Genomic DNA, 18824 nt, shown 5'->3' with positions numbered 1-18824 from the left:
TGAGTAAATAAAAGATGTTTATTTCACAATAGCCAATGGGCCATATTTATGATAGCAATACTACTATATTACATGCCCAAGGCAGCTGAAAGTTTCAGTACACATCTCTGAAACTACCAAAGGAGAAAAGAATAAAACAAAAGTTGGCTAATTTATGGATCAGTCGAAAATTTCACATCTAATAATGGAAGCAATATAATTTATGCACATACAGGAGAAATATAGACTACAGCGTTGCCAAGTACCAAATACATGGTGCTGAAGGAGTCCAGAAAAATGGGAGCAGCAGCAGCAAGGGGCGCCGCCGCGCAGTTGGTAGCAAAATTGTTCATATTGTCTACTGAAAGGTGCACGGCCTAGGCCACTCTCATAACCAGCCTTCATCTTTTTCATGTCTCTCTATATGTATGCTAATAGCTAAGGGTGTAGAGTACGAAGAAAAAAAAGTGGGCAGCTGAACAGTCACTCTGGTAGATTTAACCGGTTAAAAAGCACCAGGAAACTTTGCTCCGGGACAATGTAGAGAAAACCGAGATCTGCTCCTCGGAAATAAGGTCCCACACCCTGCATCATCAACCGCGTAAGGAAAAAAAATGCTCCAAGAGAACATCGGACAAATGATCAACACTTGCGGTTTTTCTGAAAGCAATGTTCATGAGAAAAACCATTTAGATGATTACCTTGCCATTGAGTTGGAGAAGTTCACCCTCAACCCACTTGGGGTTCTTGAACCCGAATTCTGCAATCCTTCCTTGCCCTTTATAACTGGTTGCCTGAGTGAAAGTAAATTCTAATGTGAGCACAAAATCCTTGCATAGTCTAAAGCATGGAACTTTTTCTTTCATGAAGAGGACCGGCAGGGTAGAGAGTATGAAACTAAAGAAACAGTTACCACTCCCAGTTCATCTGGATACATGCTCCGATTGGAGAAGCGACTCCCTCTCCCAAGTTTAGCACGAAAAGTCACCTAATAGAACAAAACATAACCAATAAGGAGGATTCATATGGTTGACGCAAAAACAAAAATCATAGTCATAGAACACGCCGAAAAACAAATTATAGATAAAAAAGGAAAATAACCCTAGACAAATTTTCAATATAACCCTATTTCATAGCAAGAAGATCTCTCCAGGGTTACCACTGAACAATTTCCTAGAGTATTATTCAAAATTTAGGATTATTTTAGAGAATGCCTAATAAGTGAAGGTCATCTAAGAAAAAAGTCTTGAAGTACAGGGTCACTCTGTATAATTACCCTATAAAAAAAGTGTGTAGTTTTGAAAAATATACAAACCTGACCAGCAGGAACATTTAAATCTCCAGTCAGCTTGACAGCCTCAACATATTCAAAAAACTCCACATCTGAGGAACCTTCTAATTCATTCCCACTATTCCAATGACCAAATTTACGTCTTAACTGAACTATCTCAGTTCCATAAGGTCCGAAAGCACCAACGTATAGTCCTGCAAGCAAACGTGAACTTGTATCTGAAGAAGCTACTCTGAACAGAATGAGTGATGTTGCAAAGGGTGAGAAATAGCAGACTTACCATCAAAAGGATCCAAATTGCCTCTGGGAATCTGAATTCTATTGAATTTTGTATATTCAGAAAGTTTATTCTTCTTCTGTGCTTGACTGACTGCAAGCTTAACAATTTCACGCACATTTTTGGATATCTGATGCAGGTACAGCAGTGTATTTCTTAGTCGAGATCTTTTCATGAGTAAGTTTACGGCAGACAGATTTTAAGTCATTTCTCATTATCCTTCAAAAAAAAAGTTTATCCTTTTCGACGTTTAGGTATTGTTTTGTTTGACGGAAAACAATTCTTATGGACAATAAATCTTAATAGAAAATTTAATGGAAATTAAAGCTGATGATTCAAACTTCAAAGTGATGATAATAAACATATGAGTTTTTCAGCTCACCTTCGGTGATATTTTCTCACTACCCAAAAATGCCTTGGCAACATCAGAGGGCATGAGATCAGAAACACCTCGAGCTGCTAAAGCAGCTACTTTGACATTTGAAGCCATGCTTTCTTCATTTCCACGAATACCGGGAATATGCAAAATGAAAGAATCTTTCTCTGCGTCCTCGATTTGACCTGGTAAGCGAATATACTCCTCTTTTGATAAAACATCATCCTCATTATGGATAATCCCACCAACAAAAACCTTCATATCTAAATCTTTCCCGTCTTCATTAGAGTCGCTGTCTCCTTCCATCCTAATCCCATCTGTGTCACCTTCAACCTCATCTAAGTCATCAACTTCCTCATCAGAATCTTCGTCATCTTCCTCAGAATCTTCCTGTGTCAATTGCTGCACAGCATCATTGTCCTCCACGACTTGGTCTCCTACACTAATGTTCATGACCTTCACGTTCAATCCTGGAATTTTATCTTTTAGAAAATTAATCACACTCTTTATCCCTTCCTCAGTAGCCCCTTCAATGTTCAAGATTTTCTCTTCCTGTTTCTCAGCCTTATCTTTGTTAATTTGAACATCCACTGCAGACGAATTTTCAGAATCACTATTCGATGACTCTCTAGTTGGTTTTGGTTGCAGACTGGCAGAGCTTGTTGAACTACTTTTGGATTTCTGCAAGTGCACGACCTGCCACAGCAACATTTATTCAGCCATACCCAAGTTAAAGGGTTCAGATACAGTGACAGCTTTACTTCTTTGAAATTAGTACTTACTGCTTCATTTAGATACTCAAGCTAATACTGCAAACCTCTCTCCCCCTCCCTACCCCCTAAAAAAGAAAGAACAAAATAAAAGAAAAAAAGGTGGTAGGATATTATATCACGCATGCATAACTAGATAAACAAGCCAACAAAAAAGTTGTAACATTCAAGATGGACATACCTCTAATCCTTCTTTTAAGAAAATTTCTTCTATTAATTAGGTTAAATAAGCGAAGTTCTCCGACTTTATGTCCTATTTTCGATTATTAGTCATGTAGGAGCAAGTATCAAGTTCATCTTTATCAGAAATTAAGATAAAAAGGCAACAAAGCGGGCCTTATTAGACTAACTTGTGATTTTCAACTACTTCCTAACAATGATAGCTTATTGGCACGTGAAAAATAAATATAAAACACGCACCTGCATAGCATATGTACCATCAGTGTCTTTGACAACATATATTTCAAATAAAGTGGTTCCAGGAGAGGCAGTTACAAGCTGCCTGTCATCACGTAAAAATCATAAGCTATTAGTCACGATGGAAGCTTTCCACATTTCTTCATAGATCACTAGCACAATGGAAGAGTATAATATCTCGTTACCTTGGTGTGTAAGTGCGGGCAATGAACTTGCCAACACCAGGAGTTATACGTACAAGTCGGCCAAATGGGTCATCTGAATCCTTCGCACTGCCGATCCACCAACCCACCTGTAATTATGTAGAACAGAGTTAAAAGCAAAGCCTCAATATCTTAATATCACTAAATGCTGACATATAATATGCCACATAAAAACACCAAAAAGTGAGTTGAAATTAATACCACAACTTTAAATACTACTCCCTCCGTCCCAAATTATTTGCTACATTTGCTTTATCACAAAGACCAAGGAGGGAGTGGGGACCACTGACAGAACAAGAATTAACAAAAAAGCAAATAGGTAAATTGTGGGACCTATGTACTATATATGGAAATATTTACAAAAACCAAGGAGGGAGTGATCGCAAATTTGTAAATACAGTGTGGGACCTATGTACTATATATGGAAATATTTGCAAATGTAGCAAATAAATTGGGACACACCTAAATGACAAAATGTAGCAAATAAATTGGGACGGAGGGAGTATAATAGTCTACTTATGTAGTAGTCTCCTTCAAATCTCCATATTTTTATTACATAGTTTCCATATCCATTTACACTGAAAACATTGTAGTAGGTCATGGAGCTAGATTATGTAGAAGGAAACCAATCATTTCCAATTCCACCTATATATAGTAAGTGTTCGTCAATTTCTCACCCCTAGCAAAGACCAATAAACCACTGGTACACAAAAAATAAAAAAACCAATAAACCAAATCAATAACCAATTGAATTGGGAGACCTCACTTATGATCATCATTCATGAACTCAGCCCTATTCTGATCAAAAGATTATGCGTACAAACAAAGTTACTTCCGATCAGACATAGAGAAGAAGAAATGAACTGGAGCTGTGTTACTGAACTGCTTAAGACTAGATAAGGTTTAAGGAAACAAATTATGCGTGGGGGATAAGTTGGAGGAGAGCAGAGAGGTAGTTAGTCATAATGAGGAAATCAGGAGAACAAAGAAGAACAGAGAGCAATTGAAGACGGCTTCATTGTACGGGCTCCTTACTTGCTCTTGTTTTAAATTATTTGATTTTGGTACACTCAGATTGTTTATTGGTGCTTATCTAACCCTATAATGGAATTCAATCACAAAAAATTGCATGCGTCAGAAGCAATCTAACATTCACAACTGAAAATAACGACTCATAATAGGATCTGTTGAATCAAACTTTAGAGTGCAAATATGGTATGACAAGCAGATCAAAGAAAGTAGCCAGGATGGCTTTTTAAATCTTTGCAGCACATGTTTACAACCCAGTATTACAGGCTATACCACAACGTCAAAACCAATGCTCGTGACAAAGGGTTCCGAGCTATCATGGTAGTGGTCCTGATAGCTTCTACCATTGATCGCCCAATAATATAGCTTGTATCCATTACCAACCCGCATTTCAAGTCAAGATAATCTTCCAACAATCAGAACAGCCAAATGCCCTTCATTGCACAAATCATCAGCAACCAGAAGTTCCAGAAAATACATTGATTAAGGTCGCTTCTTAACCTTCCTCCTCACCTAACCCCCGGAACCAAAAGCAAAACAGGAGGCAAAAAAGAAAGAGGGAGAAGGAAGACCCTCTTCAAGACAATCATCAATATTCTAAAATCATAAATAGACAGTCTGGACTCTGGAGATCTGGAGCAGCCAACAAAGATAAGAAATATTGTGGGGACTGGAGACAGTATGGCACAATTGCCATCTGTGAAAGGAAGCATACACAAACCATAGAAGGCTCCCTCAGTAACAGCAAGAAATATATATACTTCATTAGCTATTTTTACAAGCTTATTTTGTTCCATATATATCAGAAATATAGCCACATAAACATCCGTCTCCTATATGCAGGCATAGAGCCACATTAGAAATCAATACACAAACAAAATAATTTAACCACTAGATCTAGTTCATAGCACAATTGGTGATGGAAAATTATTCTAGTTCATAGACATGGCTAGAGTAGCTTGACATTCCACCAGATAGATGAGGCAAGCCCGTCCTTCATTTTACTCCTCTTTATATATACAACGAAAACTGAGACTTTGTGGCCTGTAACATATTGAGCTAGAGGGGCACTAGATTAAGTGAGCCTCAATTAAGCTACTTGGCTTAAGTAAATTAAATTAATCTTGGTTCAAGTAGTTGTTCGTTGGAAAAGTTAAGAGAAAATAGAATCGCCAAACTCTATATTGATCTTGGGCCAAATTTGAGTAGCAGTCAAATGCCAATTAAATAGCCTATTCATATTCTACGTGTAATTACCAGGTGAAATTCCAGGCATGGTTTCAAAACAAGGCCGCATGGTATTGCCCGTACCATAAAGGTTTTCAAATCTACCAAACTGGTACTACCCGCATCGTAACAGTGTAAAAGAAACCGCAATTTAGGTGGATTCAAGGGATATCTCATGGTGTGAGCCGATATTTGGCGGTACGACAGCCACATCATCCCCGTTCCCACATCACTGTGACAGTTACCTTGATCGTGACCAAAACCGCATTTTCGAAGTACGATTCCAGGTTATAAATGGGCTCCAATGGAGCTAGTTGGCTTGAGTTAAGCAAATCAATCTTAGTTAGAATAGTTGTGCTGAATTATCGAAGACAGAGTAGCATGCCCAAGTCTTTCAGTGATCTTGAGCCAAGTTTGAGTAGCAGTCCAACCTAGCAAAGTAAAAAGCCTACTAAAAGTCTAAAACTCCGGAAATAATTGTTAGTTTACCATCAGTACATGTTTGATTAATGCCTCATTTGATAATTTAAGATCATTTAAAGATTGCCATCCCAAATCACGAAAGACAAGAAATAACAAAAACTATAGTAAACTGTAAATTACTAATACTGCTTAACAGAAAAGCATATAGTATGTCCTCAGCTCCAGCCATTTCACCTTCAGCACCTCGTGTCACAATGTAACCTAAAAACCTTGCAACAAGCCACCAAGCTTCTATATCCAAATTCTGTCCCCAGACTCAATCCCACCAACTGAACAAAGAAAATATGAAAACTAATTGTCTTGGTCTACCAAGTTTATGGTAGAAGCCCACAAAAGGATATCAACTTACCAAATCAAGTCCAAGAAAAGATTACTGAGCACCAAATTAACTTCTCCTCCAAAAGAACTTTCTAGTTGTTCAATAGAAATTTGAGACACGTTTAAGAATATCTAGCATCATGTACAGAGAACCAAAGAACGAGAGACCCATAGGAAACTGAGAAAATTACCAAACCACTTCCTGTACTTTTAGACAGCTTTGAAGCATCATGATAACGCTCTTCAGCAATTGCTTTCTGCAGCCAATAACAAGAATTTTGGTCAAATGAAAAAAGATCCGCATGTGTTTCAACCTCAAGGATTACAGAGGTAAGCAAACATTTACCTTCAACTCAGACATTATCTCAGCTACAGTATCCTTTGAAGTAGCTTCTACAATAGCAGACTTCAACTTTGCAGCTTCTTTAAAATCCTCATTTTCAACTGCTTCCTCAAGCTGAAACTGCAATAGAAAATTTAGAGATGAGTTACTTGGTGCATTTCTTTAAAAACCAATCCATAATTTTTTTTTCCACAAAAAATAACTGCAAGACTTGTGATTAGTTTCTCAAGCATAGTTTCTTGTTCATCACCAACCTAAAGAACAAATACTAGAGGGTGTTCAGTAAAGAGTGAATTATAGAAAAAAGTGTAGACCAGACTCGAATAACAGATTTGACTAGTTAATCTACTATTCTGTGTTTAGTAAAGTAGATTGGAGAGATATACTCCTTAATACACTTAAGAGTATTTGAAGGGATTTTCTAGAAAATCCCGAACACAACCACCCCTTAGAATGTCTATTATTTATTTAATGCTATCTACTATTTAAAGCAATATATATCCATGTCCTTATCTGCGATTTTAGTATCCAAATATTTAACAGATTAACTAAAAAAGTATATCAAATGCTGCGGTCTTTTGATCAAATCTGCTAAAGTGGTATCTGCTAATAGCAAGACAAGGACTATGATGATTTCCACTTTTTCCCTGTCTCGTAGATGAATAATGCTGCTGTAAAACAAGGATCTTCGAACACTACTTAATCTTGGCTAATTAGGCAAAAGGGTGAGCACATCTTGGCCTTCCTAGACCCCCTAATAGTGATTAGGCCATCCTGGATCTAATCTATTTGGCTATTTCTTGTTCTTAAGAGAAGCTCTGCAATGTTTATCTTTAGTGGAAGCCACCATTACTATATCAACAAAGTATTAGGAAAAATACAAAATATTTTCTAAGGTTGGCCTTCTTAAACCCCTAATACTGGCGAGACCACCTTGGTTTATATTTAATTTTCTTGTTCTTGTCATTTAAAAAAGCTTTACAAACTTTATCTTGAGTGGAAGCCATAATGAATAGTTCAACAAAGTAGAGGGAAAAGCTCAAAGGAGAGCTTGTGTAAGGAGAGATGAAGACCCATGAACCTTAAAAGACACTCCATGCATAATACAGGTGCAAATAAAGTTCTTTATTACAGGAACAACGACAACCCTTACCTAGTTAATGAAACTTAAATTGTGTCTAGTGACAGTAAATCATAGTACAGTCAAGTTAGTAGTCTTGTCATGAAAAACGAGAGAGGTATCTCCAATTACTCTCACAAACTCTATCATACAGTCCCTTCTCACATGGATTTTCCTCAGCCAATGGCTTTAAGTTTTCTACAACCATATGATAGGATACTTTCAAAGAATTATTTTGATTCAATAATGTGGTATGCGTCTTGTGCTGAAGAGCACACACAACTTCATTGCGTACAATAAATATTGACATGATGCAACACCACTTGCAAACAAGACCGGCTTATTATTACATTGAACCAAGCAACCAGCTAAAGAACATTCCATTCTTTTTCTCTATTTCAATCGGAATGCGAAAGCTTTTCTCAAACACAAATCATAACATAACTTCATACTACTAACAAGTAAGCAATCAATTAACAAATCCTTACTAAAAGACACCCAATTTTGAAATTGGGCAATTAGTTCAAATACCCTTACCAAAATTACCAAATCAGCAAATGAGCAATCAGTTCAAAACTTCAAACACTTCACCAAAAACACCCATATAAAATTGATATACTGATTTCCCATTCAACAAAACCAATCCCATAAAATCTCGAAACATAAACCAACAAAATAAACATAACAAACGCATTAAATCAACCAAATTCATATATGATCAAAAACCAGAAACCCCAGAAAAAAAAAACCCAACTTTCCATTACTCAAATTTCCACCAAAAATCCAGAATTTCAACCAACAAATAGACATAAAAGAAAGAAAAAGCAGTAAAAAATTAAGTACCTTGAGAACAGAGGAATAACTCTCAGCTTGTTCAATTTCAGAAAAATGGCGAGTCCACCGATTCCAATCCCATTCATTACTGCTATTGATACTACAATTATTACTAATAGTGGGATAATTATTATCACTATTGCTGCTACTACAACGGTAACATAATCTGGAACTTGTATAATTGTAAATTTTGTGATGACCCAATAATTGTCTAAAATAAACACTATTATGGGTGGTACTATTATCATGAATTTGCAACTGTTTCTTCTTGAGAAAACAAGTGTAAGAAGAAGGAGAAGATGAAGTTTGGGGAACTGGGATTGCGCGCCCCATCCCCCAAGGGCTCGTCACCGCCATTTTTTCTCTCTCCTCAAGCTTTGTGTTTGTGGGTTCGATGAGAGAGAGAGAGAGAGATAGATGAGTGATGGAGTCGTCAAAATCAGTGGAATTGGGGGAGAGTTAGTGGGCTTCAAGCCTCTTGTTTCTACATGTGTGGATAGATAGAGGTATAGACTATAGAATCAAGGGGTGTAATTGTTGGCATGTTGTGGCAAATTATAAAGTGACAAATGGAGAATTACAATTAGTGATTTGAAATTTTGTTAAATAGTAGAATGTTTGGTTGGAAAAGGAAATATAAATTGATACCATTAAAAAAATATGCTTTTTAAATGGATGTTGGAATATTTTAAGGGTTTCGAATGGGTATTAGTATTTGACAAAAAAAAATTAGTTAGTTAAATTTTAACCTACTAAAAATTAGGTTAATTTGCTTGAAATGTAAGGAAAATGTCTAATCTATAATGAGCCTTTGGGTGGAGCCGTGGAGATCCTAATTGACTAATTCCTACATAAGGGCAGTCTAATAGATTTTTCTATTAAAGGTGGAAATTTTTTGTAATGTTGTTTTGGGTCGAGACTCGAAATTTTATATGAGGACAGTCCAACAGATCTTTTTTTAAAAGGTGGAATTTTTTTGTAAATGTTGCTTTGGGTCTCGTATCATTCATATTGCTTATTTAGCTAAGTGAATATTAGTCCAAGGGAGATTTTTTTAGAAATTAGGAGTGAACTGAATCTAGTCTATTGAATCTTTTTTGAACTCTGATTGTGAGCTCACCCTCTGGCCTCTTCTGATCTTCTTTAAAAAATAGGATTGGCTGACTAAACCAAATGAAAAGACTCCAAAATTATTAGTAACTTTACGCCTTGCTAGATACTTCATTTAAATTGTTTGCTATTCATATATTTCACATAAGAAAGGCATAACATTCCCATCATACAAGCCACAAAATCACAGGGCAAATGCATTGTCACTGTCACCTCTTTATGTGTAGAAGGCGCAGCCGCGCAGGCATAGCTAAAGAACCTGAATAACTTTCAGTTATCCAGGTCAAGAAAGCTGGTTAGCATATATACAATTCATTCAATTAATACATGTATAAGTGCGCTTTTGCACTTTCAAATTCCTCAGTCCAAAAGTGAGATCCTTCACATCGCACTGCTAGACCCAGACTGTACCCTCAGAAGCTGCTACAATTCAATCTTCTCCTCTACTAGTTCCGAACATTTGCAGTTAAGATGAAGTGCCAAAAATTCTAAGGTATCCAGAATGCCCTAGTGAGCAGGGGCTGAAGACGGTGCAGCAGCATCATGCTCGGCATAATAGGGTGAGGGGTTTACACGGGAAGGGCCGGGATTTATATGCAACCCTCCATTTTCAGCAACTTCCAAGGCATTTTCTGATTCATTACCAGACCCTGCATTCTCTGTCCGTATAGGACGAAGCAAACCCTGTAACCTTAGCCGATAACTTTGGCTTGGCGTCTGGGCTCTTACATATTGAGCTGTGGTCACCATTGTAGATGAGGGTCGTTCCTGTTCTGAGTCGGCGCGGAGATTGGATATGGCACTGAGGTCAAGATTTGGGAAGACAGAGCAGCGACACCGAGGACATTTGACATTTAGCCGGAGCCACTGATCTATGCACTCAACATGGAAGTTGTGAGCACAAGGTAAGCCACGAACCTGCTTGACAAATTTTGGTTAGGTCAAATAACTACATCATATGATATATAACCAATTAACCATGTAAAAAGTAAGAGCAATACATCAAGTTTGACCATTAAAACATTGCTTTATCTGATATTGCCTAATAAAATAAACTACATTAACCTCTCTAGTCCATATTGAAGCCTAATCAAGTAATCATCCATCATGTTGATATCCTTTCGAACAAACCCATCAGAGTTTAATATAGCTAGCGCTGTAAATCCCTCTGTCCCATAGCCAAGTCAACATCTAACATTGTTTTAGGGCATGGCTGTTGAGGGACAGAAAGGCCGGGGGAAGTGGGTTGGTATAAATTCCAAATTTTGAGAAGTAGAGAGAAAGAACATACTAAATATAGTATGGAGACTACTAGACATAGCTCTGGGATATCCCAATATGCTAAAAGGCTACACTCAAAGGTAGTAAGTAGTAACATTTACAACAAGCAACTAATGGCTATGTTCTCTTCACCTGATATAAGGTGTTTCAATTTAAATATCATAAGATTTGGTCTAGTAAGGGAAGATGAAGAAGGCCAAGGAGAAGACAAAATCTGAATTTCATAAGATTTGGTCTGATCTGAAGCTCTCTGGTCTGATTTAGTCTAATTTGAAGCTTAACTAGCTTTGTGATCTGGTATGAATGTTTGTGGTTGGAATGGTATGACATGAATCTATTGAATTTCTGTAAGACAATGCAGAATAGATACTCTCTTTGCTATTTGTTTGGCTCGAAGATATCTGAGATTGGTTTCCCCAATTGCCACTTTGCCAGTAGTTCACTAGTTTGTACATAATTTAATTGGCGTTACACAAATCTTTATTAATTAACCAGAAACATGAATCTGCAAAACTTGAGGTGGGTTTCCTCCAGATCCTGAAGCCACCAGAACCTTAGTAACTTATATTGTTAATGTTGTAAAAATCTCGTTAATGTGGGTTGGCAAAGCACAATAGGGTTTTATTGGAATCTAATAGTAGTTCCAAATTAGCAAGTGGGAAAGCCGAAAAGACACAATTGTTACAAATGCTCTAATAAATTGCTTTCCAAACAGTGAACAGGTAGATAATAAAACAATATCTTGTTTTGGAGATATATACTTACCTCATTTCCAACACGGAACTCCTCCAAGCAGATGGGGCATTCACTGCAATCAGTTGGAACAGCCTTCAACCTGAACTTCGGTAGTTCTTGAATGAGAGCTTCCACTGCTTCCCTCTGTATGTAAAATAAAATATATACAAAGGTATTACAAAAAAAAACTCATGGCTCTATTCACTTAAAATAATACTCAAAGGTGAAATTATTTCTCACCATTATCCCCTATTAGTATAAGAAAAAAGGAAAGATCAGAAAGGAGAGAAACAAGAATAAGTTTACGAGCATGTGTTTGCTATCCCATCCAAAGTCTGAATTTTGGATGAATTGTGGACCTAGCTATATAGGTTGTTTTGGGTCGAAAAAGAGAGTTGATGACCAACAACAGACATACTTATCCTTCTCTGTAAGTGTGGCTTGATTTATATTATTTTATTTTTTTTATTCTATCATCCGCAAGGATGAGTTAGATTAATTCTAATCATGTGAGGGAATCAATTTCCTTCCCTAATAAAAAAAATGTATTTGTATATCGCCTCAAAGTATGGGCAATGAGTCGATTTTCAAAATTTTGCATTGGACTTCCACTTTGCATTCAGACCTGACTCTTGGTGAAGATTCACTAGTAATCATCTTCAGGCTATATAATATAAATAAAGACAGATAACAATATCTGCAACAAGCAAAATCATAATATGCAAAGTATTTTGCTGGTAAACGATAACCAAGTAGCCATCCTATAGAGAACCTTAAGTTAGTTCGAGCAAATAGTTGTCTTTTTAAATACTTTACATCATTTGATATTCCCTCCATTCCTTATTGATGTTCCTAGTTTGACTTGCATATTTGCCACATCTTTGACTATAAATATCTGTAATTACGTATATGTAAAAACTATTAAAATTTGATATAATCAAACTGCTAATAGAGAAGAATCAAATAAGACCCACATGACTGTTTTTTCTTATATTTTGAGAATTTTTTTTAAATATTCTATACTATTCCAGATATGTCAAGATTCCAATTAGGAATATCAATAAGGAATGGAGGGAGTATTTGAGTTGTCACTCACTATGCTCAAGGCCTATAAAGGAGAAGGGAAATGACTAATACCTGAGCTGTAGTCAAGTAAAGCCCAGGATGGTATGCAGCAGCATCTTGGCCCATGCCTCTCATCTCTTGTCCAGCAGCTTCAAATGCCCAATCAGGTATACGAATCATGTCAACTAACACCTGACAAATAGAAATGCTTTTTGATAAGCCTTCCCACCAGACACAATGCAGGCAGCAAAAAATACATAATTTGAGACGTAACAAGAACAAGCAATTGTCTTTTTTATTACAATCATTATCAGTAAAAATCAATTTTAACTTCAGATTAAAATCAATCATTATCAGTAAAAATCAATTTTAATTAGCAAGTATCAATTCTAATGAGTAAAAATTAGTTTTAACTTATGAGAATCGTTTTTAAACAGTAAAAAAATGCAATTGTCTTTTTTATCATACAAATGAAAAACCTACTAAAAAACATAATGATGATGATAAAACTAACATAGATATTAGTTGCGAGAATAATTTGTTTGTAAAAGATCATTTCAGATTGGCATAATTCTGTTTCATCGCTCATTCTTAGCCAAAAATAGTTATACTTGGTAAAAAAAAATTTTTTTTTTGGTCAAAGGTAAAAAAGTTCATTAAAGATTAGTTGAAGAGAATAACGCATTTTACTGGTTTTACGCAAATACGCAATGATAACCAACATCAGATAAAGAACCAACTCTAAGATATTGGGGAAAAGGCTCATCTAAAGTTGATTGGTTACAGCTCATGCTAAGTAGTTTATATTCAAACAACAAATTAGGGGAAATGAGCTCCTTTCATTCAATGAAGACAAGTTTGCATCTTTAGGAATTGGCCCACCTTACTCAACTAAGTCATCCAACATCATGATCGACTCAACTGGTGAAACTAGGTCATAGCATAAGCATGGTTAATCCTGGATTTTGCAAAGATTGTCTTCTCCTCTGTAAGGAGATCCCATCACCAATGTTCCCCAAAAGGCGAAGAAAGCAAATTGTAACAAAATATAAATTACTAACAAACAACATTACCCATAGAATCTACAAGAGAACACATATTCTGCTTCGGAGAGGATATTGAACAGGCAGAAATGATTACCCTATACTCTGAAACAGGAACTCCTCCCTGATGAGCTCGTAGCATGTGAGCTTGCCTTCGTGTCAACCACTGTTCACAGGAAAACAGAATCAGTAGGAAAGTAAAAGAACGAACAGCCACATTAAAAAAAAGTAGAAAAGCTAAAATAGCAGTGTAATAAAACTCCAGAAGATATAATGCCTGGAGACACACCTTCCCAACACAAAAGAAAGCAATGCAACAAAGTCCTGAATAGCTAAATATCAACCATATCAAGAAACCCCATTTTTGACCCTGTTCAGGCAACTGCACAAATAAGAAGACCAGAACTTAGAATAGTTTAGAGATTGCATGAAAAGCACAAGAAATTTGGTAAAATAACGTACACAGTCTCTGGATTTATTGAACCACAAGGTGCCAATGACAGTCCATCCCCAAAGAAAAGGATAGATTAACAGAGAGAGGATCGAGAGAACTGCTACTCTACCACAAAAGCCAGCATATCTCTGCTGCCAGCCAAAGTCCCTAAAATATTCATACAATCAAGCAATGAGCAATTATCATTAAAACTTTGGGATGTGGATTAAATAAAGAATAAATCATATAAGATCTGGTATGTTCTGGTGTGAATCTTTTGGGTCTAGTGTTTTAATTATATTTTGACTTTGTTTTAACACTAATTTTAAGAAGAAAAAGAAACATCTTCATACACGATCTTGTTGGAATTGTCTCGTCGTGTACTTTTCATATATCTAATTTCATAATTTTTTTCTAATATGGAATTGAAGATATTTTGTTTTAAGTAAATAGAAAAATTGAAAAAAGAAGGTAAGATCTGTCTGACAAGATTAAGTTATAAGTTTGAGGAATAAGGTGACGAGAACATAGCCTTAGTAATCACAGAGGGGGGACAAATAGAAGTCTTCCACAATTCCTAAAGGTATTTGATGAACAAGAGGATCCAAGAAGCAGCTTTTGCATACCAATTAGGCAATTACTACTTTAGTCTTCATATAGTACTCCCTCCATCCCATAAAAGTTTGAATACTTGTCTTTTACGTTTATCCGAGATTAGTTTGATCACTCCCATTTTTTGACATGGTCCCACTATATTATTTCTATTAGAGATCTTTGACCCACCACAATCTACCTTTATCAATAAAAAGTTATCCAACTTTCTCTCTCTTCCAATAGAAGTGCCCACCAACTCCTATCACATCTATTTTTTAATAAAATAGCATTTAATAACTACACTACAACTTATCACCTTAAACTACGTGTCCCAACAAATATTCAGATCTTTCTGGCACGAAAAGAGTAAAACAACGCCTTCCTATCAAAAAGAACGAACAAATAAAATTCCCCGGTTATACTACACATAATAGCACTACTAAACCACTATAAAATCGTATATTGTTACCAAGTATGTTGTTTGGGATAATTTAATCTCATCATGATTCATGATGTGAGCAGTTTTATAGGTTTAGAAATGAGGGAAAAATTGTTGACATAGCACCATCAAAGAGGACTTCAACTTCCCTCAAATGATCAAGTAGTCATAACAAGAATATGATGTTGAAATGTAGAAGAAAGACCCCTCATCAACAATTATGAGCATATCCCACCAAAAGGGTAGCAAGAATCAATGACATGCAAAAGTTCAAACTTCAAAGAGTCCTCAAACCATCAAATGCTGAGATACAATTTCATCTGAAGCTAAGACAATGTGATTAAAATCATTCCTTGTACAACAAGATTTAAGCAATTAACATGGGAGATTCCACAAAATCAGGAAGTAAATCGGGAAGAGACTCTCAAGCAATGGCAAGATCCTCTCAACAACTTAACAATCGACTACTAGGAGATCAATAAGAGCAGAAGTTATCTTATATTTGTAATCGTTCTCGGCCACCCCAAAACTCTCTACTTATATGGGTTGCTTGTCCTTTATTTATTCTCCCTCATCTTTTAGATATTTTGGAAAGTTTCGATCAGCCACATACTCAATGATGTGCACTTCATACTACAAACAACAAAGTTATATGAACGTGGTCCTTCCTACTCATTGTATTTCATCATTTGTTCTTCAATACACTAAATTAGTGGTTTGTCACCTTGTTATTGATACTTGATACACATTCCTGTTGACAAATTAGGTCCTTCACAACATTTGTCCAAAACAAATGCTAACAATTTCGCCATTTCAGAAGCAAATAATACAGCAATTAGTTAAACAGAAACAAAAACAAGGGGAAAGCTTACAATCCCATTCCAGCCGAGAGCCCATTGTCCACAAACATCAAAAGTCGAAACACGAACACAGTGGTGTAGTCAACCTGCCCGTAAAAAACACGCACATTACATAATCAAAGCACATTCACCCTAGTTGAACCAAAATCAATGAAGACCGAATCGAATATCTCCACAAAACGAGGGTAATCAAATAAAAAAACCCACCACTATCCATATGTGCAAAGGGTATGTACAAAGATGGTAACGCTTCCAGTTGATTGCTACTATAATTCTGAAATCAATCTTGTCAAAGAGCACTTCTCGAATACTCAACACCAATATAAATCACTTAAAAACCATAAAATGACACTGTTTTAACTATAGATTATAAACCAAAACTCAATTTCACATTAAAGATCATCAAAAAAACGCTCCATTTAAGAATTCAAACTCAATTCAAGCTAAAGTAGTCAAAATCCCAAAGAAAATCACTAAAATTGTAGCGCAAAAGGATACACACTAGTGGCGAGCATCGACAAGAAAAATCCATCATACCTGCAACAAACCAAAACCGAACAATTCTTCAAAATCACACTCAAATTAACAGAAATCGAAAACACGTCGATATTATAAAAAAAAAAAAAAAAAAAAAGAGCGGAACCATTTAAAATCTACGCCTCTGATCGCCATTAAAGCGTGAAGTAAGGAAGTTCGAAACCCTAAATTGAAGCTTTTTTTTAGAGTGAATTGAATAGCATATTTGCAGAAATTTAACGCAATTGGTGATGAAAGAGTTGTGCGAATCGAGAAAAAGAATCGAATTGCAGCAGGATTTGAACTCAGGTTGAGACGTTCACGGCAAAGTGTAAAACAGTGATGAAAGAGAAGAAATGGCAGTATATTTTGGGAAAGTAAGAGAGAGAAATGTTGAACAGACAGCTGCTGACTACTGGAGAGTGAAAAAGATTGGTGAAGATTGAAAGAAAAAGTTATTGTTTAAGGATGGATTACACAACTTCTTTTTTCCTATCTATGGATTCCTAATTATCCCCCATAATTACTCATATCTTCACTCGCTACCCAAATTTTACAAAACTATTCTTATTTTTAACGGTTTTTTCACCAAATATCCCGAGTTTTCACAAAATTCATGAGGTACCCTCACACTTTTGAAAAAACACAAAGTACCCCTCAATTTCAACATAATACACCCCATCCTTGGTGACTAACGACGGTAATCCTAATTTTCTATTTTAAATCTTAACCCTAATCCTAACCCTTAACTCTTAACCCTGAACTCTAACCATAACCCTAACCCCCAACCCCCTCCCACCCTCCCACCACCCCCTCCCACCACCGCACAGCAGCCCCCCTCCCTAACCCCTGTCCCTCCCCCACCCTAGCACCCTCGTCGTTTTCCCCACCCCCGCAACACCCCCATCGATTTTCCCACCCCTCCCCCACCACCGTTGATTTTCTTTCCCTCATCCCACCCTAATCGATTTCCGTACACAAACCTCCCACCTCCATCGAATACTGGGCTTGCATGGGCTTATGGGTTGTTCCACTTCACGAATATCAACGAGGGTGGGGGTTTGGGTGCGGAAATTGACTGGGTTGGGGGGAGGGTGCGAAAATCGACAGGGGTGGAAGGAGGAGTGAGGAAATCAACGGGGGTGTTGCGTTCGGGGTGGGGGGAGAGGTAGGGGTTGCGCGGGGTTGGGGGGTTGGGGGGCTGTTGGGTGGGGGGGGCTGCTGGGATGGGAGAGGGGTACTGTTAGGACAGTGGGGGAAGGGGTGGCGGGAGGGGGCTGCTGAGAGGGTGGGAGGGTTAGGGTTTAGTGTTATGGGTTATGGGTTAGGGTTAGGGTACGGTTAGAAATTAGGATTTAGTTAGGTTAATTAAGGCTAATTAGGATTTAGTTAGGTTAATTCAGGCTAATTAGGATTAAGACTAACGGCGGGTTAACGTCGTTAGTCATTAAGGGAATTTGGGTGTATTATGTTGAAACTGGGGGTACTAGGTGTATTTTCAAAAGTGCGAGGGTACCCGGTGAATTTCGTGAAAACTCGGGGGATCTGGTGAAAAAACCGTAATTTTTATTAGGAACTAGTACTTGGGCCCGGGCGTTGCGCCGAGTTAGTATTATGTTTCCGAACTTGATATGCATTTATTTGCATTTTCACTAAAATATATTAAGTTTAACTCAACATTTAAAAGGTACAAATATAATAATGTCGACACTTAAATCATGATTAAAAAAGTTGGTTGAGATGGTAATTGTGTCATGCTATAATAGTAAGAGGTCATAGGTTCAAATCTTTGTATAGATATATGTTCCTATTTATTGTTTCTTAGAAACATTCATTGCTTTTTTATTTTTATTAGTGTAAGGAAGAAACCCATTATGCTGGTCACAACCTGATTTAACAGGTCACGGTTCAATATGAGCGGATAGTGATAAAAGGTTAGATTATTAAAAGATAATCAAAAGGTGGAATTAATTTGAACGAACGACTCAAAGATTGGATTATTAGAATCAATTTTGCCAACAATATTTTACATCTAGATTAACATTTCTCCAAGCATGTACAATAATGTGTAGAAAGATAAA

At 36.7% G+C, this 18824-nt stretch overlaps 2 protein-coding genes across 2 annotated transcripts; both read right to left on the bottom strand.

Moving 5' to 3' along the window:
• Positions 1 to 9148, bottom strand: LOC104894266 (protein EXECUTER 2, chloroplastic). Its single transcript, XM_010680450.4, has 11 exons — positions 8677 to 9148; positions 6717 to 6833; positions 6562 to 6627; positions 3296 to 3402; positions 3114 to 3195; positions 1930 to 2619; positions 1551 to 1677; positions 1295 to 1464; positions 893 to 967; positions 681 to 773; positions 1 to 564 (listed from the first exon to the last, which is right to left on the bottom strand). Exons 1-11 carry the CDS (start codon positions 9022 to 9024, stop codon positions 463 to 465), a joined length of 1977 nt encoding a protein of 658 aa, XP_010678752.3. The 5' UTR covers positions 9025 to 9148; the 3' UTR covers positions 1 to 462.
• Positions 9149 to 9884: 736 nt separating this feature from the next.
• Positions 9885 to 17211, bottom strand: LOC104894265 (E3 ubiquitin-protein ligase SIS3). Its single transcript, XM_010680449.4, has 10 exons — positions 16871 to 17211; positions 16726 to 16764; positions 16435 to 16501; positions 16240 to 16313; positions 14364 to 14502; positions 14191 to 14283; positions 13999 to 14067; positions 12931 to 13050; positions 11824 to 11937; positions 9885 to 10695 (listed from the first exon to the last, which is right to left on the bottom strand). The coding sequence occupies exons 1-10, from the start codon at positions 16897 to 16899 to the stop codon at positions 10285 to 10287; spliced, it is 1155 nt and encodes a 384-aa protein (XP_010678751.1). The 5' UTR covers positions 16900 to 17211; the 3' UTR covers positions 9885 to 10284.
• Between the last annotated feature and the right edge of the window lie 1613 nt (positions 17212 to 18824).

The sequence above is a fragment of the Beta vulgaris genome, chromosome 5 (assembly GCF_026745355.1).
Source record: "Beta vulgaris subsp. vulgaris cultivar EL10 chromosome 5, EL10.2, whole genome shotgun sequence".
NCBI classification, from domain to species: Eukaryota; Viridiplantae; Streptophyta; class Magnoliopsida; order Caryophyllales; family Amaranthaceae; genus Beta; species Beta vulgaris.
This window is presented reverse-complemented; position numbering and strand designations above follow the sequence as displayed.

Excerpts from the sequence above, each read along its gene's own strand:
- LOC104894266 (XM_010680450.4), bottom strand. The coding sequence starts at position 9,024 with ATGGCGGTGACGAGCCCTTGGGGGATGGGGCGCGCAATCCCAGTTCCC. Across the intron at positions 968-1,294 it reads TAAATGTTCCTGCTGGTCAG|GTGACTTTTCGTGCTAAACT; the intron begins GTTTGTATATTT and ends TTGTTCTATTAG. Across the intron at positions 565-680 it reads TTCTCCAACTCAATGGCAAG|GGTGTGGGACCTTATTTCCG; the intron begins GTAATCATCTAA and ends TTGATGATGCAG.
- LOC104894265 (XM_010680449.4), bottom strand. The coding sequence starts at position 16,899 with ATGGCGATCAGAGGCGTAGATTTTAAATG. Across the intron at positions 16,314-16,434 it reads CTTTGCACATATGGATAGTG|GTTGACTACACCACTGTGTT; the intron begins GTGGGTTTTTTT and ends TTTTACGGGCAG. Across the intron at positions 14,284-14,363 it reads TCAATAAATCCAGAGACTGT|TTGCCTGAACAGGGTCAAAA; the intron begins GTACGTTATTTT and ends TTATTTGTGCAG.